This window comes from Salvelinus sp. IW2-2015, linkage group LG36, assembly GCF_002910315.2.
Source record: "Salvelinus sp. IW2-2015 linkage group LG36, ASM291031v2, whole genome shotgun sequence".
Taxonomy (NCBI): Eukaryota; Metazoa; Chordata; class Actinopteri; order Salmoniformes; family Salmonidae; genus Salvelinus; species Salvelinus sp. IW2-2015.
In genome coordinates, this window is record NC_036875.1 from 25,866,035 (window position 1) to 25,886,023 (window position 19,989).

Consider the following 19,989-nt stretch of genomic DNA (forward strand, 5'->3'; position numbering starts at 1 on the left):
CACTTGACTGTATTAGGCTATACTTTATTGTTGAAGAGTGGAACGTTGATGCTCATAGTGTCTGTGTGTAAATCACATGTGAATGAGCAACCTTACTGATATGATCTGGCATCTTGCGTAACACCCTGCTAACGCCTAGGCTTTTAGCTCAGCAGGCCAACACAACCTTGGGAAACCTGAGTTCGACCGCAGTTGGTCACACAGCTGCATCCTGTCAGTGCTTATTATACAAGTATGAGCCTTTATAGTTAATAGGCCATTAATAAAAATACATTATCAATAGACATTTGATATACAGTACATATTTAAAAAATCTAGATGTACATCTAACCTAATTCCAAACCATTCACAAGCACTTATTCCCATTTTGCGGTCCCATTCTATTGCAACAAATGGGTGACAGACTTGAATTGCTGGTCAAAGTTGTGATGTCATCTGTCTTGTGTCGTTCATCAGCAGGATTTGCATTCTAAGCTACCATGGCTATTACTCTCTCACACAAGAAGAAACAAATGCCCTGTTTCAAAATACTGCATTCCAATTATTTACTCCACAAAGTGTGCATTTGACCACTCCTCCTCATGGATTTAAAATAATTGGATTGGTGTAAGAATAAACCAGAGATTTTCCACCATAATTCATAGACAAGTCCATTTATTTTCAATCGATGAGGGGGAGTTAAAACAAAAGTGCAAAAGGGGGAGAAATTGGACCACAGCCCTATGAGTCTTGCAACCATCACTCAATCCACTCCGGCCATTTTGTTCGTCCTCAAAAGGACTCTACTGATGGCGTTCAGATAAAGGACCGCCCAGGAGCCTGTTCAGGACATTGAAACGGTACAATACGTTCAATACATACACACAGAGAAAAGAACATGATCAAAGTACCGGCTGACACAAGACATAAATAAAACCTCACTGTTTTATTGAACGAGGCAAATATATCACCCTGTTTTACTTCAATACCAGTTTGTACAGCAGTTGACAAAAAAGGGGAAATTATCTCAATGATATGGCTGTTAAGACATATGTAATGCTCACATCAAATGAATTCCCACCTCTTATAAAACAAGGATTACAGTAGATCATCATTGATAACTGCTTATCCAACTATCGTACGTCTACAATGGCATGTTGTTGCCAGGATGTGCTCTGCATTATCGTCATCACAACTACTACTTTAACTACAAGTGATTTGGATGACTATTTTAACCAGGTAGTTATAATCATGCATTCTTGAAAGCTCTTATGTAGTTAAAGTAGTTTAGGATATAGAATCCTGTGTTGCAAAAGTGCCTAAAACAACAACCATCCTTCATACTTATGGCCACCGCACGCACACATGTACAGTGCATTCGGGAAAGTATTAAGAGCCCTGGACTTTATCCACATTTTGCATTTTGTTACGTTACAGCCTTATTCTAAAATGGATTAAATCGTTATTCCCCCCTCAATCTACACAGAATACCCCATAATGACAAAGCAAAAACGTAAAAAAATATATAATAATTATAGAAATGTTTGCGTTCTAATTAAACACAGCATTTATCTTCACCTCCCCCATTTTCCCCTTATTTTTTCTCCTCCCCCGTACCTTCATCAGGGCCGTCTCTCCTCCCAGTGTCTGAGCGTTGACGTAGGACCCTGCTTCCAGGAGGATAGCAACTGTGGTCAGGAAGTTCTGAAATGATAAATGAAAGGATAGAGGGTTAAGCTTTGGCCTTAACTTATATGTACTCATCACCATTATTAGGTGTCGGGGTCCTGTCTACATGCCCTTGTTTATAGTTAAGTTAGTAAGTAAACATAGCAGAACAGACATTTAACATACAAACAAGGGGAATGTATACGTGTGTACTTGTAATAAGGTGGTTTAAACCAGTCTGTCCTGTGTTACCTTCTCTGCAGCGTGCATTAGGGCAGTGGTGCCGTTCCTCTGCCGTCCGTTCCCCTTCACCCCCTTCTTTATCAGCAGCCTCACAATGTCATCCTGTCCCCCTGCTGCTGCCAACATACTCATGGACATACCACTGGTGTCCTGTGGAAGGCAACAGACACACACACACACACACACAGACTCCTTCATTACTGAGGACCACAGCTTTCCAAAGCCACTTGTAGCAAACAAGTTACATATGATATTAAATGGGGAGGGGCTAATTGCTTAAAGAATTAGAGGGGCAGTTCACTTATTTGAAGGTTTAGCTGATTTTATACTTACCTAGGGTGTTGTCTTTTCATCCAAAAAGGTTAAGTTCATAAAAGCATAAAGCAATGGTGATGATAGATTCCTAGCATTACGTCATGAAATCTCAAAGCCGTTTCCTTGAACTGTTATTGGTACAATTCTAAATCCCTGTTGGAACACTAATAGTGGACCTCAAGAAGGCTATATGAATATTCTGAGAACTGGAATAACATTTGAACATTTACATCAAGTAACAATTTATTAACGAAGCAAATATAGTATCTAGAGTACACACAATGAGCACCAGGGGGTAACGAAAGGCAGCTTGATTACAAATACATGTTGGTGAAAAAAAACTACTTAAACATCTTTAGACAGTAAATAGTGGGGTGTGGTTGAAACCCCTGATAATTTTTCTCAGTTAACACCTAACACCGTAGCAGATCTGTTGCAGTTATAACACAAACTGATAAATATAAACAAACAAATGTTTTTACATAATTCCTCCTTGAACCTTAATGCAATTAGAATCAACAAAGATTGACTTGCAATAATAACATTATCTAGGAGGCAAGTGGATTAAATATATAATATTAGTAGTCAAGTGGATTAAATAATATAGAGAAGCAACAGCTATCAAACCCTATACAGGTTAGTCAGCCTAAATTAGTGTTGAAAAACTTAAACTGCTGCTGTGAAATCAATATGGTTGACAGTACTGAATAATAGCAACATTAATAAAACTAGACCTACACTACCATTTATTTTCCATTAAAATAACATCAAATTGATCAGAAATACAGTGTAGACATGGTTAATGTTGTAAATGACTATTGTAGCTGGAAACGGCTGATTTTTTATGGAATATCTACATAGGCCCATTATCAGAAACCAACACTTCTATGTTCCAATGGCACGTTGTGTTAGCTAATCAAAGTGTATCACTTTAAAAGGCTAATTGATCATTAGAAAACCCTTTTGCAATTATGTTAGCACAGGTGAAAATTTGTTCTGATTAAAGCAGCAATAAAACTGGTCTTCTTTAGACTAGTTGAGTATCTGGAGCATCAGCATTTGTGGGTTCGATTACAGGCTCAAAATGTCCAGAAACAAAGGACTTTCTTCTAAAACTCGTCAGTCTATTCTTGTTCTGAGAAATGAAGGCTATTCCATGCAAGAAATTGCCAAGAAACCAAAGAGCTCATACAATGCTGTGTACTACTCCCTTCACAGAACAGCGCAAACTGGCTCTAACAAGAATAGAGTTGGAGGATCCTCTGTACGCCTATGTAGATATTCCATTTAAAGAAAAATCTGCCGTTTCCAGCTACAATAGTCATTTACAACATTAACAATGTCTACACGGTATTTCTGATCAATTTTATGTTATTTTAAATGGACAAAAACATTTGCTTTTCTTTCAAAAACAAAGACATTTCTAAGTGACTCCAAACTTTTGAACGATAGTGTACATGGACAGCTAAAGACCGAAGTACAAGAGGAATAGGCTCTGTGATTCTCTGAAACCAATTACACGAAGGAACTGTTTCCAATTGGCAAAACACATTTCAGTTACTTGCATGTATGTATGTATGTATGTATGTATAATCCATTAAAATAAAACATTTAATGGAGCTGGTCTTTGTGTAGTCATGTGAAGATTCTATATTGAACAAAAATATAAATGCAACATGCAAAAATTTGAATAATTTTACTGAGTTACAATTCATAAGCAAATACATCTATGGATATCACATGACTGGGCAGGGGCACAGCCATGGGTGGGCCTGGGAGGGAATACTTTTTTTCTTTCTCAGAATTAGTTTTTCCCCACAAAAGGGCTTTATTACAGAGAGAAATACTCCTCAGTTTCATGTCTCAGACAATTCCGCAGGTGAAGAAGCTGGATGCGGAGGTCCTGGGCTGGCGTGGTTACACTTGGTCTGCGGTTCTGAGGCCAGTTGGATGTACTGCCAAATTCTCTAAAACAACGTTGGAGGCGGCTTATGGTAGAGAAATTAACATTAAATGCTCTGGTGGACATTCCTGCAGTCAGCATGCCAATTCCACACTCCCTCAAAACATGAGACATCTGTAGCATCGTGTTGTGACAAAACTGCACATTATCGAGTGGCCTTTTAATTTTCCCAGTACAAGGTGCACCTGAGTAATGATCATGCTGTTTAAATTTTAGTAATTTAGCAGACACTCTTATCCAGAATGACATACAGTTAGCCATCATAAGATGAATGCACTAGGTGGGACAACCACATCACAGGCATAGAAAGTGGGGAGGAGACGACCCTGCTGTCCTAGCTTGGGGTGCCAGGACAGAGAAGAACTTGGATTGGGCAGAGCTGGGAGCCCCAAGAGACCTTTTCTTTTTCCGTTATTTTACCAGGTAAGTTGACTGAGAACACGTTCTCATTTACAGCAATGACCTGGGGAATAGTTACAGGGGAGAGGAGGGGGATGAATGAGCCAATTGTAAACTGGGGTGGCACCTAAGGTGGCAGAATGCAGTGCTCGGCTTGGGGTGTAGGGTTTGAGCATAGCCTGAAGGTAGAGAGGGGCAGTTTTTCTTGCTGTTCCGTAGGTAAGCACCATGGTCTTGTAGTGGATGAGAGCTTTGACTGGAAGCCAGCGGAATGTGTGGAGGAGTGGGGTGACATGAGAAAACTTGGGAAGGTTGAAAACCAGACGGGCTGCAGCGTTCTGGATAAGTTGCAGGGGCTTGATGGGTTAAGTGGGGAGCCCAGCCAACAGCGAGTTACAGTTGTCCAGACGGGAGAGTACAAGTGCCTGGATTAGGACCTGCGCCACTTCCTGTGTTAGATAGGGTCGTAATGTACAATGTTGTAGAGCATGAACCTGCAGGAGCGGGTCACTGCTTTGATATTTGCAGACAACGGCAGGGTGTTTGTTGTCCAGGGTCACGCCAAAGTTCTTTGCAGTCTGGGAGAGGCACACCTGTCAAGGTGGATGGGTTATCTTGGTAAAGGAGGTCCTGTGTGGCTCAGTTGGTAGAGCATGGCACTTGCAATGCCAGGGTTGTGGGTTCGATTCCCACTTGGGACCAGTACGAACAAATATTAAAATGTATACACTCCTTACTGTAAGTTGTAATGTAAAGGAGAAATGCTTACTAACAGGGCTGTGAAGTAATTTGTGTCCAACATGAGAGAAATAAGGTTTTTGTGCTTATGGAAAATTTCTGGCATCTTCTATTTGCGCCCTATAATTTTCGTTCAGTATAATTCTAGAACAGAAACATTTTTCTTTACGTAATTGGTGGATTTCAAGCGGCTCAAACATCAAACTATACTCTCTAACCTGGGCGCAAATGTAGTACTTTAACCCATTCACACCGCACTTCTACCAGGAATAGCCTAACCCACTAAATCCTCAGTTTGCTGAACAGTTGTTTTCACTCAAAACCTAACCTACACATATACATTAGCTACACATACAATGGTACAGGCAAAAATACACAAAAGTTCCTTAAAGTATTTTAGAGTACTAATGTTACTGTCCTCACTACAACAACAAAATCCTTGAAACATTTAATTAAAATACTGTAGAATTCCAGTCATTCCTATGGAGGACTACTCCTAGTGGGGAGTGCCAACAAGGCCAACCAGTGTCTTCAAAGCCTCTTAAAGGACAATACATAGCATCAGCAATCCAGGGTTTACATACATCGTTGGTGTAGCTCATGCCAAAGGATTTTGAATTTGGGCGTCAGAACACATCGTGCCAAAATAAATGTTGCAGTTAAAAAGAAGCTGAGAAAATGTACATAAAAGTCAGCTAAACAAGTTTATATGCATACTACGTCACTATGTAGTCTAGTTGCTATGGATACATTTGTAGAATAAAGTACATAGTGATATTATATCCTTAAAATGGTTCTACATTCTTGCTTTATGTTGCAAAGTGAGATCAGAATGAGCAAGGATGTCAGATTAAATCAAAAGCTTTAAGTAATCATAAATACAGATAAACAGGAGGATCTTCTGGAAGTCCCAACAGCGTCCCTGGTTTCTGATGCACCCCTGAATTTTGTTGGACCCCTGGTTTCGGTGTCCTTGGACTTGGTTTTTCATGGTCCATGTTTTGTTTGCCTGAAATATGCCTCCTGCACATTGTCATTAATGTATTACGCACATAGTTTTTTACATCTTTCCATGTCCTGCCTTGTAGAGCTGGTTCAGCTGCAAGACATGCATCACATTCCTTTTTACCTGGAATCTTCATCAGTTTAGTGAAGTCTCCTAGCTGCCGCCTGACCGCAGCCTGAGCCTCATTACTCCATATCTTCTGTTTCCTTGGTGTTGCCACAGGACCTGCCTCAAGTCTGTCCTCTTGACCCTGTGCAGGTACTGTCATTGTTCCACCAACCCATTCTTTAGCACGCTTTGCCTCTTTTTGTTTCCTTGCTGCTCCTTTCTTTGTCTGTTTTGTGGGGTCCAATCTTGTAAGGCCATTCTTCCGTTTTATAGATTTTACTGTGTTGTGCACATAGTTTTTGATGTCCCTCCATGTCCTGTCTCTTAGAGCTGGTTCATTGTGCAGGCAAACTTCACAGTCCCGTTTACCTGGAACCGCCATCATTGAGATAAAGTGTCCCATCTGACGGTTCACCGCAACCTTAGCCGCACCACTCCACGGCCTCTGTTTCCACACTGTGCCCAACTTACCCGTCCCCACAGAACCTGTCCCCAAAAGAACTGCACCCGCAGGCACTGCCCCGACAGGAAGTGTCTGTGTTGGAAGAGTCTGGGCAGGAAGTGTCTGTGTTGGAAGTGTCTGCGCATGAAGTGTTGGTGTAATAACTGTACGTGCTGGAAGTGTCTGCGCAGCATATGTTCCAGCAGGATATGACGTCGAAAGTTGTGTCACCGCAGGATATGTCCTCACAGGATTCGTCCCTGAAGAAAATGATCTAGTAGGAGATGAGAGGTCATAAGGACTTGCAGGACATGCATTTGCAAGTTGTGTTTTTTCAGTACATGACCTTGCATCATGCGTCTCTGCTAGGTATGTCCCTGAAGCATATGAACCTACTCGATAGGTCTCTGCAGGATGTGTCACAGTAGGATATGAACTAGCGGGATTTATCCCGGCAGGATATGCCCTCGCAGAATCTGTCCCCGCAGAATATGACCTCGGAGAATGTGATCCTGAAGGATATGACTTCGAAGGATATGTCCCAGCATGATATGACCTTAAAGGCTGTGACCCTACAGTATATGACTTCGCTGAATATGTCCCTGTAGGATATGATGACCCAGTGGGATATGTGCCAGAAGGATATGTCCTTGCAGAATCTGTCCCTGTTGGATATGTCCCTATGAAATGAATACATACAGAAGAAAAGGATTCATGAATGTGTCATTATCATATATTGTAAAGAGGAACAGAGAAAATACTTTAGGGTAATGAGTTGCAAGCTTCTCAAAAATGTAGCTCGAGTTAACATGTAAATGGCACAACATTTTAATTGGGATTTTTCGACTGAACATTTAACCCCTGAAAAAAAAAAATGAACACGTTGTCCAAATACTCTCCAAAGCAACTGATACTCACCATATGTAGGTGAAACAATCCTTTCCTCAGATGGCCCTGGAATTACCACTGGAACCTGATCCATTGCAAGCAGCAATTTGCTGATTTCTGCTAGATGTCCTGCGTTTTCAGAGAGTCTGTAGTACTCTTTGTGGACCTGGGTGTCATGTCCCAATAACTTTGCCACCTGATCCAATTCACTTTCATTCAAGTTTAGTATTTGGCAATGGATAGCAACCTCTTTCCTCACTGTCGCATGGATCAGACTTTCAGGATTCTTTGCATRACACMCARGWGCAAATTTCCTCAGACAGTCAGACCCTCTGACGTAGCTTGCTGCATCTGGGCTCCGTGCGAAGACATAAGGGTTGTCCTTTGACACACCAACTTTGTCTCTGTTTGCAATTAGGATCTCAAGAGATGAGATCATCCTCGCCGTTAGTAGGACCGGCATTGTTCTACCATTTTTGCCTTCAATTTCCACCCTGGTTAGTTTGTCGTCACCAAGCTCCTGCTCCAGCCTTGAGAGGCTATTGAAAATGTCTGCACTAGCTGGAGATTTCTTTCTGTTTGTATATGTTTCCAACAGCATTTTCGCAACCTCTCCTGTCCTTTTTCTGTTGAAGAGAGCTATTTCGGCAAGAAGAGTTTCATTGAGCTTTTTCCAGACAGCGTTGGTGGGGCTCTCGAGCAATTCTCTCTTTGCTGTGTCCTCTGCAACCTTGAGAAACTTCTGAAGTTTAATCAAATCCTCAGTAAGTGAAGWCACATCAACTTCATCACACTGAGGGACAMCYCTSAGGGACAGACCGGAAAAACAGTTATTCCAATRGTTTTCAAGKAGCTCAATGAACCTTTTGGCTTGWTCCTCTGCCTCACGGTCCTCTGTCATACGACTCTCRCCAAAAGCTATTTCAGTAGCTCTTTTCAAGGAATAGCCAATCTTTAAAGSAAGAGATMGGGTCTTGTACCTGTCYGAGGRAGGYTCAWYACCACTCATTTTCCTGGCAGCATGAACAGCCAATTTGAATTTGGATGGTACACATACTTCATGCAGATATTGGACACCACAATCCATCTCATTTACAGTAAGTACAAATCTAGCCAATTCCCTCATTTTTGATCCAATGTATGTAAACTGTGACTTGGCATGGCCATGCTTTGCAGATAGTGCATTGCCATATTTACATATCAGGGGATCATTTTTGATGTGGCATAAGATGTCATCTTGATTCATATTGTGTATTATTTCTTCACATCCTCCAGTAGAATAGACAGGCAATGGAAGAAGTCGAGAGGACGCAGCCTGGACCCGCACTCTTTTTCCTCCCCTCTTTTCCTCTTGTCCTTTTCTGGCTTTACATGAGCCCTCATGCTTCCATAAATCTATTTTGTTGAAAAAAGCTAAGCAGTGTTGGCAGGGCAGGCAGTCACGCACAGAAACACCATCGTAAGAGGGTCTATCCTTAGTCACAATTTCACCATCTCCACTTTGAAGAACTTGATAGTTGCCTTTGTTACGGAGTTGGTCAAGCAAAAGAGACCTGATTTTGGAGAGTTTGGGGAAGCTCATAGCATGAGCGACAGCTGCTTCTTCTGCGTGCATCCTTTCTAAATGTCTTGAAATTTTGTGGTGTGGTTCATTGCAATACAGGCAGAAGTGCTTTTTGTCCCATTTTCTTTTACCATCATCTGTCATACTACATGTGCTGACTGTCATTTTTGTGCTAGAACGTAAGCTTGACCTTGTACCTTTCCGTGGCGCGAATTTCTTGCGTTGAGGTTTTTTAACTCGGGAGATTTTTTGGGGCAACAGCTCAGATTCATTATTATCGCAGGGGTGTTCTGCATTAGATAGAAGAGGCTCTGAGCCACTTGGGACTTTTGAATCCAGTCTTTGTCCAACCTCATCATCTGAACTGATCTCGTCATTACTTGAACTGCTCTCTTCAGCACTCTTCTTTATGTCACATAAAGCTCTCTCCATGTCACATAAAGTCTTCACCACATCACATGAAGTCTTCTCTTCATTGTGTAGAGCATTTTCTTTCTCATGTGAAGGATTCTCTTCCTGGTGTTCCCCGTCCATCATTTAGGCTGCTACCACCTGCACCCACACAAACACAGCACAGGTTATTAGGATAAACCTACCATAAGCCTATGGGTAAGCATAGTCCATGGTAAACATGTTGAGTGCAAGTATTCCAGGTACAAGCTGTGTATATGTGAAAAAATAAGAATATAGCCAACCACTTTAGGCTCACAGGTGGATTTCTTAAGAATCATTAATGAGCTCTGCTCAGGTAAAGTCCAGTTAACTTCACTAGGGTAGGGGGCAGCATTCGGAATTTTGGATGAAAAGCGTGCCCAAATTAACCTGCCTGCTACTCAGCCATAAAAGCTAGAATATGCATATAATTAGTATATTTTGATAGAAAACACTCAGAAGTTTCTAAAACTGTTTGAATGATGTCTGTGAGTATAACAGAACTCACATGGCAGGCAAAAACCAGAGAAAAAAATCCAACCAGGAAGTGGGAAATCTGAAGTTTGTAGTTTTTCAACTCATTGCCTATCGAATATACAGTGTCTATGGGGTCATATCTTCCACTAGATGTCAAGAGTCTTTAGAACCTTGTTTGAGGCTTCTACTGTGAAGTGGGGGTGAATGAGAGGGGATTGAGTAAGGTCTCTCCCAGAATGCCATGAGCTGACCACGCGCGTTCATGTGAGAGGTAGCTTGCGTTCCATTGCAATCCTAAAGACAAAGGAATTCTCCGGTTGGAACATTATTGAACATGACTGTGGTCAGGGGACAATGACAGGGTTGTATGTGGAGCATAAAAAGCCCTGCAATACCAGACTGTCCAGGGCAGCCACTGTCTTGCAAGAATAATAATCTCTGCATATTTTCTCTCTCATCCTGTCCCTCTTTCTAGTCCCACCTACCCCTTTTGGTCTCCCTCTACACCTTCTGTCCAGGTTCTCCTCTCATTCAAACCTCTACCTCGCCCTACAAACACTGTCACAAATCTATCCTCTGTCTCTCTCCTCCCCCTTTGTCCACTTCTACCATCTCTGTTGCCAAGTGATCCAACACCTTGGTTGCCGTAGTGATCCGGAGACTACCATGGGGGTTGGTTGTTATCTGAAGGTAGACATCAGGCTAACATTCAGTACTAGGCAGTAGGCACCAAACGGGAGCCGAGATGCAGCACTACCTGGCCATGCTCATTCTCCAGTTTGGGTCCATGTATAATCCAGTCCACTATATCAAACACGATTATAGACTGCAAATGATTGTAGTTGCCACAGAGACATAGAACGCCAATGCTGTTGCACAGCCGTTCATGAGTGTGATGGACACCCCCAAAGACCAAAGCTGAACACAACTGAATGGTCATTTTGTTATGACAACATAGTAAACACGGCAACTGTCTCAGCATCATGGGATCCATTTTGTCTCAAACCATGGACAAGAAAGGGTTAATATTCTCCAAGTGCAACGTGAAATATCATACAATTCTGAAGCCTAGGCAAAAATCAAGTAGTTTAATTAATGTGTCAGGCTTACAAAAACCCATGTAATGCGACTCACAGCAATAAAAAAAAGAGCTGTAATACATTTGTTTCCATTCCAAGGTTTGTTTGTTTCTTTGCTTGCTTGATGACATGAGAAAAAAAAAATGGGTGGTGGTCAAGTTCACTAATCAGTTTCTTACAGTTTTGAAACACCGGAATATGCTAAATTACAGAATATTCTATTCAAATAAAATGTTATTTGTCACATACACATGTTTAGCAGATGTTATTGCACGTTCCTGTTGCTAGCCTGCGAATGCAACTCATAATTTCTTGCCATCAAGCCCCATGTTCAGGGATACTAACAGCTGATGATCCTAATGATGTGGCTCAAAACACAAAGAAGACTACCACATTTGTCCCAAAGCGCTCTTTTTCCCCTATGAGGCCATGCCCTTGACTACACAAACTGGGTATAACTTCCATTCCACAATTCCACAGCTTATTATTCGTATTGGATAGAAAACACTCTGAAGTTTCTAAAACTGTTTGAATTATGTCTGTGAGTATAACAGAACTCATATGGCAGGCAAAAACCTGAGAAGTTCCACTTCCTGTTTGAATTGTTTCTGAGGTGGCAGATTTTCAACCAAGCTCTCATTGAAATTACAGCGAGATATTGATGAGTTTTCACTAGATGTCAACAGTCAATAGAACTTTGTCTGATGACTAATGTGAAGGGGGGCCGAAGGAGACAGGAATTAGTCAGGTCTGCCACGAGCGGACCATGCTTTCACATGCGAGTTCACATGAGGAGGACCTCCGTTCCACCGCTCTTCTGAAGTCAATCTAATTCTCCGGTTGGAACGTAATTCAAGATGTATGTTAACTTCTTGAGTATAGGGGGCGACATTTTCGTTTTTGGCTAAAAAACGTACCCATTTGAAACTGCCTATTTCTCAGCCCCCGAAACTAGAATATGCATATAAGTGTCAGATTAGGATAGAAAACACTCTGAAGTTTCCAAAACTGTAAATTTTTTGTCTGTGAGTTAACAGAACTGCTATTGCAGGCTAAAACCTGAGGAAAATCCAACCAGGAAATGGCCCTGTTTTTGAGACCTCTCTGTTCCCATGCATACCTATTGCCCATTGAAAGGGATATCAACCAGACTTCTTTTTCTATGTCTTCCCTAAGGTGTCAACAGCCTTTAGACATAGTTTCTGGCTTTTATTTTGAAGGATGAGCGTGAACGACCACATTGCGTAAGTGGATAGGTGGGGGCTCTCCGAGCGATATTTGCGCAAAAGTGAAAAGGCAGCCATTGTTTCTCTCGGTCCTAGTGAAAAGCCAACTGTCCCGGTTGATATATTATCGAATAGATATTTGCAAAACACCCTGAAGATGGATTATAAACAACGTTTGACATGTTTCTGTGGACATTATGGATATAATTTGGAATTTTTTCCGGCATTGTCGCGAACGCTCTTTCCGGTGGATTCCTGGGCATAACGCAGCAAACAAACGGAGGTATTTGGATATAAAAACTATCTTTATGGAACAAAAGGAACATTTGCTGTCTAACTGGGAGTCTCGTGAGTGAAACCATCCGAAGATCATCAAAGGTAAACGATTAATTTGATTGCTTTTCTGATTTTCGTGACCAAGTTTCGTGACGCTAGGTGTTCTTATTGTTTTGTTGAGCGATCGATAAACTTACAAACGCTTGTATTGCTTGCGCTGTAAAGCATAATTTCAAAATCTGAGACGACAGATGGATTAACAAAAGGCTAAACTGTGTTTTGCAATATTGCACTTGTGATTTCATGAAATTATATTTTATTATATACCGTTCGCACTAGGCTAGGCTAGTCAGCGTTTCTGATGACAATTATCCCGGATCCGGGATGGGTGGTTCAGAAAGGTTAACAACATTCTAAAGATTGATTCAGTACATCGTCTGACATGTTTCTACTGACTGTTACGGAACTTTTGGACATTTCGTCACGTTATAGTGGACGCGCTTTGTGACTTTGGAATTGTTTACCAAACGCGCTAACCAAAGTAGCTAATTGGACATAAATAACGGACATTATGGTCCAACATGGCGGCTAATTTGGCTATTGTTCTGAGCTCTGTCTCAGATTATTGCATGGTTTATTTTTCCGTAAAGTTTTTTTGAAATCTGACACAGCGGTTGCATTAACTTCTTGTGAATAGGGGGGCGCTGTTTTCACTTTGGAAAAAATCTTGCCCAAATTAAACGGCCTCGTACTTTGTTCTAGATCATACAATATGCATATTATTATTACTATTGGATAGAAAACACTCTGAAGTTTCTAAAACTGTTTGAAAATTCTGAAAATGAGGCTCTGTCAGGGCCTGCCTATTCAACTGGCTTTTATTTATGGATCTGTATGCACTTCATACGCCTTCCACTAGATGTCAACAGGCAGTAGAAGGTTGAATGGGGTGTCTAGCTTGATGTGAGGCCGAATAAGAGCTTTTGGAGTGACAGGTCCGCCCTTTTGTCAGTTTTCATCTGCGCGCCGGGGAACCTCACATTGTCTTCTGAAAAGCGTTRGGTATACACTACGAATTGCTCCGGCTCTGATGTTATTGGATWCATATGAGAAGAACATCATAAAGTAGGATTTTCAACCGAGTTTGACCAGTTTATTCTACGTTTATTGGTAATTTTGGAATTTTTCGTTCCAGGCGCCAAGAGTTGATGGGCATGTTCGCGCCACAATGCTAGCCAAAGTTGCTAATTCGACAGAAGAAATGGACATTCTAAAACCAAACAACGATTTATTTTGGAAATAGGACTCCTTTGCACAACATTCTGATGGAAGATCAGCAAAAGTAAGAGAATATTTATGATGTTATTTCGTATTTTTGTGTAATATGTTGGCTCCAACACGGCGGAGAATAGGTGAGCGCTGTCTCACAATAATGCATGCTGTATGTTGTAGTAAAGTTATTTTTTAAAATCTAACACAGCGGTTGCATTAAGAACCAGTGTATCTTTCATTTGCCATACAACAAGTATTTTTATGTAAAGTTTATGATGAGTTCTTTGGTTAGATTAGGTGACTGTCCAAAATATCTCCGGACATTTTGGTGAATTGTTGCTACGTATTCACAATGTATAACCACGATTTGCAGCTCTAAATATGCACATTTTCGAACAAAACATAAATGTATTGTATAACATGATGTTATAAGACTGTCATCTGATGAAGTTGTCCAAAGGTTAGTGATTAATTTTATCTCTATTGCTGGTTTTTGCGAAAGCTATGTTGGCGGTGAATAAATGGCTTTGTGAGTTTGGCTATTGTGGTAAGCTAATATAATTCTATATTGTGTTTTCGCTGTAAAACACTTTAAAAAAATCGGAAATGATGGCTGGATTCACAAGATGTTTATCTTTCATTTGCTGTATTGGACTTGTGATTCCATGAAATTATATTATATCCCTGTCCCGTTAGGCTAGGCTATGCTAGTCAGCTTTTTTGATGAGGATGCTCCCGGATCCGGGATGGGTAGCACTGAAAGGTTAAGGAGAGGTATATCTATAATTCCATGTGTATAACTTGTATTATCATCTACATTTATGATGAGTATTTCTGTTGAAACGATGTGGCTATGCAANTTAAGGAGAGGTATATCTATAATTCCATGTGTATAACTTGTATTATCATCTACATTTATGATGAGTATTTCTGTTGAAACGATGTGGCTATGCAAAATCACTTGATGTTTTTGGAACTAGTGAATGTAACGCGCCAATGTAAACTCTGATTTTTTTATATAAATATGAACTTTATCAAACAAAACATGCATGTATTGTGTAACATGAAGTCCTATGAGTGTCTGATGAAGATAATCAAAGGTTAGTGATACATTTTATCTCTATTTCTGCTTTTTGTGAAAGCCATCTTTCGCTGAAAAAATGGCTGTGCTTATTGTGGTTTTGTGGTGACCTGACAATCGTTTGTAGTGCTTTCGCTGAAAAGCCTATTTGAAATCGGACACTTTGGTGGGATTAACAACAAGATMACCTTTAAAATGATATAAGACACATGAATGTCTGAGGAATTTTAATTATGAGAGTTCTGTTTTTTTAATTTGGCGCCCTGCACTGTCACTGGCTGTTGTCATATCATCCCAGTGACGGGATTGCAGCCATAAGAAATTATTAAGAGAATTAAGAGAAAAGATTACGTCAATAAGAGAGGGAGAGTGTGTTGTAAAGGAAAAATATGAAAGGATGTTAAAATGAGCCTTTTTGTCATCAGAGAAGGGCCCATGATGAAGGCCACAATGGCCAACAGATGAGGGAATTTTGCTGACCAGAGGTGACACCAAGACCCTCGTCACCTCACAGGACAAAATGCTTGACAGGCTAGTCGAGAGTATGACTGACAGGTTCGGGGACACCAGTGTAGGGGTCCTGTGTGCCACCAAGCTGGTCAGCTTCACCAATTGGCCAGAGTCAGGAGACGCAGCAGCAGGTTACTTTATGTTTTGTATTACAGGGCAGTCAGGTTAGGTTCATTATCATATTTTTATAGTTGGAGAATTAAAACGGCATGATGCTTGTTGTATTGTAATGTATACAATTATTCCAGATTTTGGAAACACTGAACTGGAAACCCTGGTGGACCACTTCAAGCCTGTCCTGGAGACCTCTGGCATCCATGTTGAAAGGATCCCTGACCAGTGGACTGTCCTGAAGGTGCTGATGTACCAAGAGCCCCAGTCCCTGCAGAAGATGTCCTGGTTCCATGTCAACAGGAGACATGGTTCAATGTCAACAGGAGACATGGTTCCATGTCAACAGGAGCCATCAGCATTCCTGCCCTGACTTGCTGGCATTGGTTGACCTACTCCTGTCTTTCCCTGCCACCACAGCTGAATGTGAAAGAGGTTTTAATACCATGAAACAGATGAAAACCAATTGGCGGTCCAACCTAAAATCTGATACACTGTCTGATCTCCTTATGGTCCAGCTGTCCTCTCCAGAGATCAGGGAGTATGAGCCAATAAAAGCTGTGGTACCAGGACTCTGTCAGGAGCAGGAGGCCAAACTTCATGGACCTTGCAAAGAGGGTGATTGCAGTAGAGAGTGAGGAGTCTGATGAGGTTTAAGTTGATTCAAATGATTAAGAATCTGATAGGTTTACAAAACCCTCAAATTTACTTTTGTTTGAGCCTTAAATACATTTAATAACAAATACTTCAGTAGAATTTTGAGTTCAAGACTTCTTCAGTTGTATTCAGGATGGGAAATTAAATCTAGCCCCAGCCATAATTAACCAGAATCTGATGAATCTCTATTCTACATTTATTTTATCAGGGTATTTCTACTCAAAGTAAAGGATTTGTAGATCTGCTTCCCCTGTGTATCAGGAGAGCACCAGTTCTATGTACACTGCACTTCTCAATTGTATCTTACCATTGTTTCCCTGTTTTGACTTCTATGTACTCTTATTCATTATATCTGATATGTTTTGTTTAATTCATTGTGTGCCCACTGTTTGGCATTTTTGCAAGCTGTACAGCACTTTTGGTCAACTACAGTTGTTTTTAAAATGTGCTCGACAAATAAACTTGATTTGATTAATCGTTGCTCAATATATTACAATTATTTGATTTCAAATTTTGCTCTAGCCTCTTTAAGTTTGTATTCAACATAATACCTTATTGTCTGAAATGAATGTATGTGTGACACAAAAAGGCAATTTATTATTTTGGCTAGTAAAAAATGCCTGGCTGGTGGATTTTTTCATCTACCAGTCCCCTTGGCAGGTGAGCCAAAAAGGAAATTTCAGACACTGCACACAAGTATGTGGACACCCCTTCAAAAAGAGTGGATTTGGCCATTTCAGCCACACCCGTTGCTGACAGGTATATAAAATCGAGCACACAACCATGCAAACTCCGTCATAGGACGCCACCAGTCAATTGGTCAAATTTCTGCCCTGCTAAAGCTGCCCCGATCAACTGTAAGTGCTGTTTTTGTGAAGTGGAAAAAGCTAGGAGCAACAACAGCTTAGCTGTTGAAGTGGTAGGCCACACAAGCTGAGAACGGGGCCGCCGAGTGCTGAAGCGCGTAAAAATGGTCTGTCCTCAGTTGCAACACTCACTACAGAGATCCAAACGGCCTCTGGAAGCAACGTCAGCACAAGAACTGTTGGTCGGGAGCTTCATGAAATGGGTTTCCATGGCCGAGCAGTCGCACACAAGCTTAAGATCACCATGTGCAATGCCAAGCGTCGGCTGGAGTCATAAAGCTCACCGCCATTGGACTCTGGAGCAGAGGAAAAGCATTCTATGGAGTGATGACGCACGCTTCACCATCTGGCAGTCCTACGGACGAATCTGGGTTTGGCGGATGCCAGGAGAAAGTTACCAGCCCGAATGCATAGTGCCAACTGTCAAGTTTGGTGGAGGAGGAATAATGGTCTGTGGCTGTTTTTCCTGGTTCGGGCTAGGACCCTTAGTTCCAGTGAAGGGAAATCTTAACACCACAGCATACAATGACATTCGAGACCATTCTGTGCTTCCAACTTTGTGGAAACAGTTTGGGGAAGGTCCTTTCCTGTTTCACCATTACAATGACCCCACACACAAAGGGAGGTCCATACAGAAATGGTTGTTGAGATCGGTGTAGAAGAATGTGACTGGCCTGGACATAGCCCTGACCTCAACCCCATCGTATACCTTTGGAATTAATTGGAACGGCGACTGCGAGCCAGGCTTAGTCGCCCAACCTCACCAATGCTCGTGGCTAAATGGAAGAAAGCCCCTGCAGCAATGTTCCAACATCTATAAAGCCTTCCCAGAAGAGCGGAGGCTATCGTAGCAGCAGGGGGAGAGACCAACTACATATTAATGCCCATGATTTTGGAATGAGAAGTTTGACAAGCAGTTGCCCACATAGTTTTGGTCATGTAGTGCATCATACGAAATGTTAACACAAATTAATACCATACATAACATATCATACTAAATGGAGTATCTCAGATTTACGTATAGAATACATTATTTCATTTAAGTAGGCAAGACAGTTAAGAACTAATTCTTATTTACAATGACCGCCTATACCCTGGCAAAACCCAGACGACGCTGGGACAATTGTGCGCCCAATCACGGCTGTCCCAATGACAGCCTACCTCCTTACAAACTGTAGCTATACCCACCCCTGCTGGCAGGAATGGATTAGAGGCGAACTGGAGGGAGGAGAGACAACCAGATGTGCCATTGTTATTACAGAAAAATTATAAATTATTCCGACTATTAGTAACACATGTGATGGTGAGTCATGTAACTGACACAAAACCAAGAGCACTACATAGAAGGAAAAACACTTCAGTGCTCCGAAAACAATACAGTGGACATTGTTTTCACAACAGTCAAAACAAATGTCTTCTATTTGAGATACCTGTGTAACGTCAACGTTTAATTGGAAAGTTACCCCAGAAACTACTCCGTGCAACCAAAGAAAATACGTGACGTAGTCAACTCGCCGAAGGGAGGCGCTATACTGTTACACGTCTAACTGCCCTGTTTGTGTCAAAATACTTGACAGACGTAAAAACAATCATTCTCAGTATGTCGTTTTTACAACACTATTCCAAATATCAGAGGATAATATAACATGTTCAACAACGGCTAAAATGTGCCCTCTTCCGTCAGCAAGCAGGACCGCCTCACGTCCGCCATTAGAGACAGCGCGAAACAATAAGAGAGGGCAGAGGCAAGAGGATGACAAATAAATACAATCTCAGGCGGGTTAAACATTTACTGCTAAGTGGTCGCCTTTTTTACTTTAAAACATATCAGGAGACACGGGAAGCCCGTGGATATCTGTCTTACACCATAGCTAGTTGTTGAAACTTTGACTAATTAACCGTAAAATTGTATAAAAGGTCTTGGAAATTCTTACCTGAGTAGAGGTTGAAACGATATAGCGCCACTTTGTGCCTTGACATACATCGAGGAACGCATGCGCGCCAATGAGCCGTTCTTCTTCGGTGGGATTAATCAACGTTTGGCCTCCAGCGTTAACGGTGCATTACCGCCACCTACTGTGCTGGAAGATGGATCAGCGACAGGGAGGAACTACCAGCCCAATTTTAATATAAACCACATGGAACATTTCATAAATCAGATTTGAAATATAACTAAAACTTCCTAAAGTGCCCAAAAGCTTAATTTTCACATGGCATGTTTTTCTCACTTCTAGGAAGATTTGAACCCAAATCTCCCCACATTTTCACCATCATTGTAAAGTTATTTAGTTGCTTTGACAAAGTTATTTCTGGGCCCAGTTTTTCAAAAGTTATCTGATCGGATTTCAACAATCGGATAGGATTAAATGTTAGAATTGGGTTTTTCAAAACTAAAAAACCCCGGTAGGGTTCAGATTTGGTCATCCAATCTGACATTTAGTCAGGATTAAATGTAGTTTTTGCGTTTTTCAAAAGTGATTAGTATAGTTTTGATGCCTAAAATCAGGATTATCTTGATCCCACTGGAAGGGTGGATTCAGGGTGGACTTAGAAAGGTGAAAGGCATGCAAGAAAGCAATGTAATGTAATTAAGGTGAACAGGTTTAAAAAAGTTCTTACATCTGAAAACCAAAGGTTCATATGTTAAATTGACTGCAGTATAGGTATGTGGTCAGTTGTCATATTTAGA

The 19,989-nt window shown here is 41.2% G+C and overlaps 1 protein-coding gene and 1 non-coding gene across 3 annotated transcripts; one reads left to right on the forward strand and one right to left on the reverse strand.

Moving 5' to 3' along the window:
* Positions 1-10: 10 nt before the first annotated feature.
* On the reverse strand, positions 11-19,293 carry LOC111959526 (M-phase phosphoprotein 8-like). Of its 2 annotated transcripts, XM_023981141.2 has the most exons (6): positions 19,235-19,293; positions 7,780-9,865; positions 2,224-7,541; positions 1,900-2,040; positions 1,597-1,683; positions 11-819 (listed from the first exon to the last, which is right to left on the reverse strand). In XM_023981141.2, the coding sequence occupies exons 4-6, from the start codon at positions 2,026-2,028 to the stop codon at positions 796-798; spliced, it is 240 nt and encodes a 79-aa protein (XP_023836909.1). In that variant the 5' UTR covers positions 2,029-2,040; positions 2,224-7,541; positions 7,780-9,865; positions 19,235-19,293; the 3' UTR covers positions 11-795. The 2 variants fall into 2 exon arrangements, with proteins under 2 accessions (XP_023836909.1, XP_023836908.1); XM_023981140.2 differs by having other exon boundaries at positions 1,900-7,541.
* On the forward strand, positions 5,194-5,269 carry trnaa-ugc (transfer RNA alanine (anticodon UGC)). Its single transcript has one exon. It is a non-coding gene; the product is annotated as a tRNA-Ala (tRNA).
* Positions 19,294-19,989: the final 696 nt, after the last annotated feature.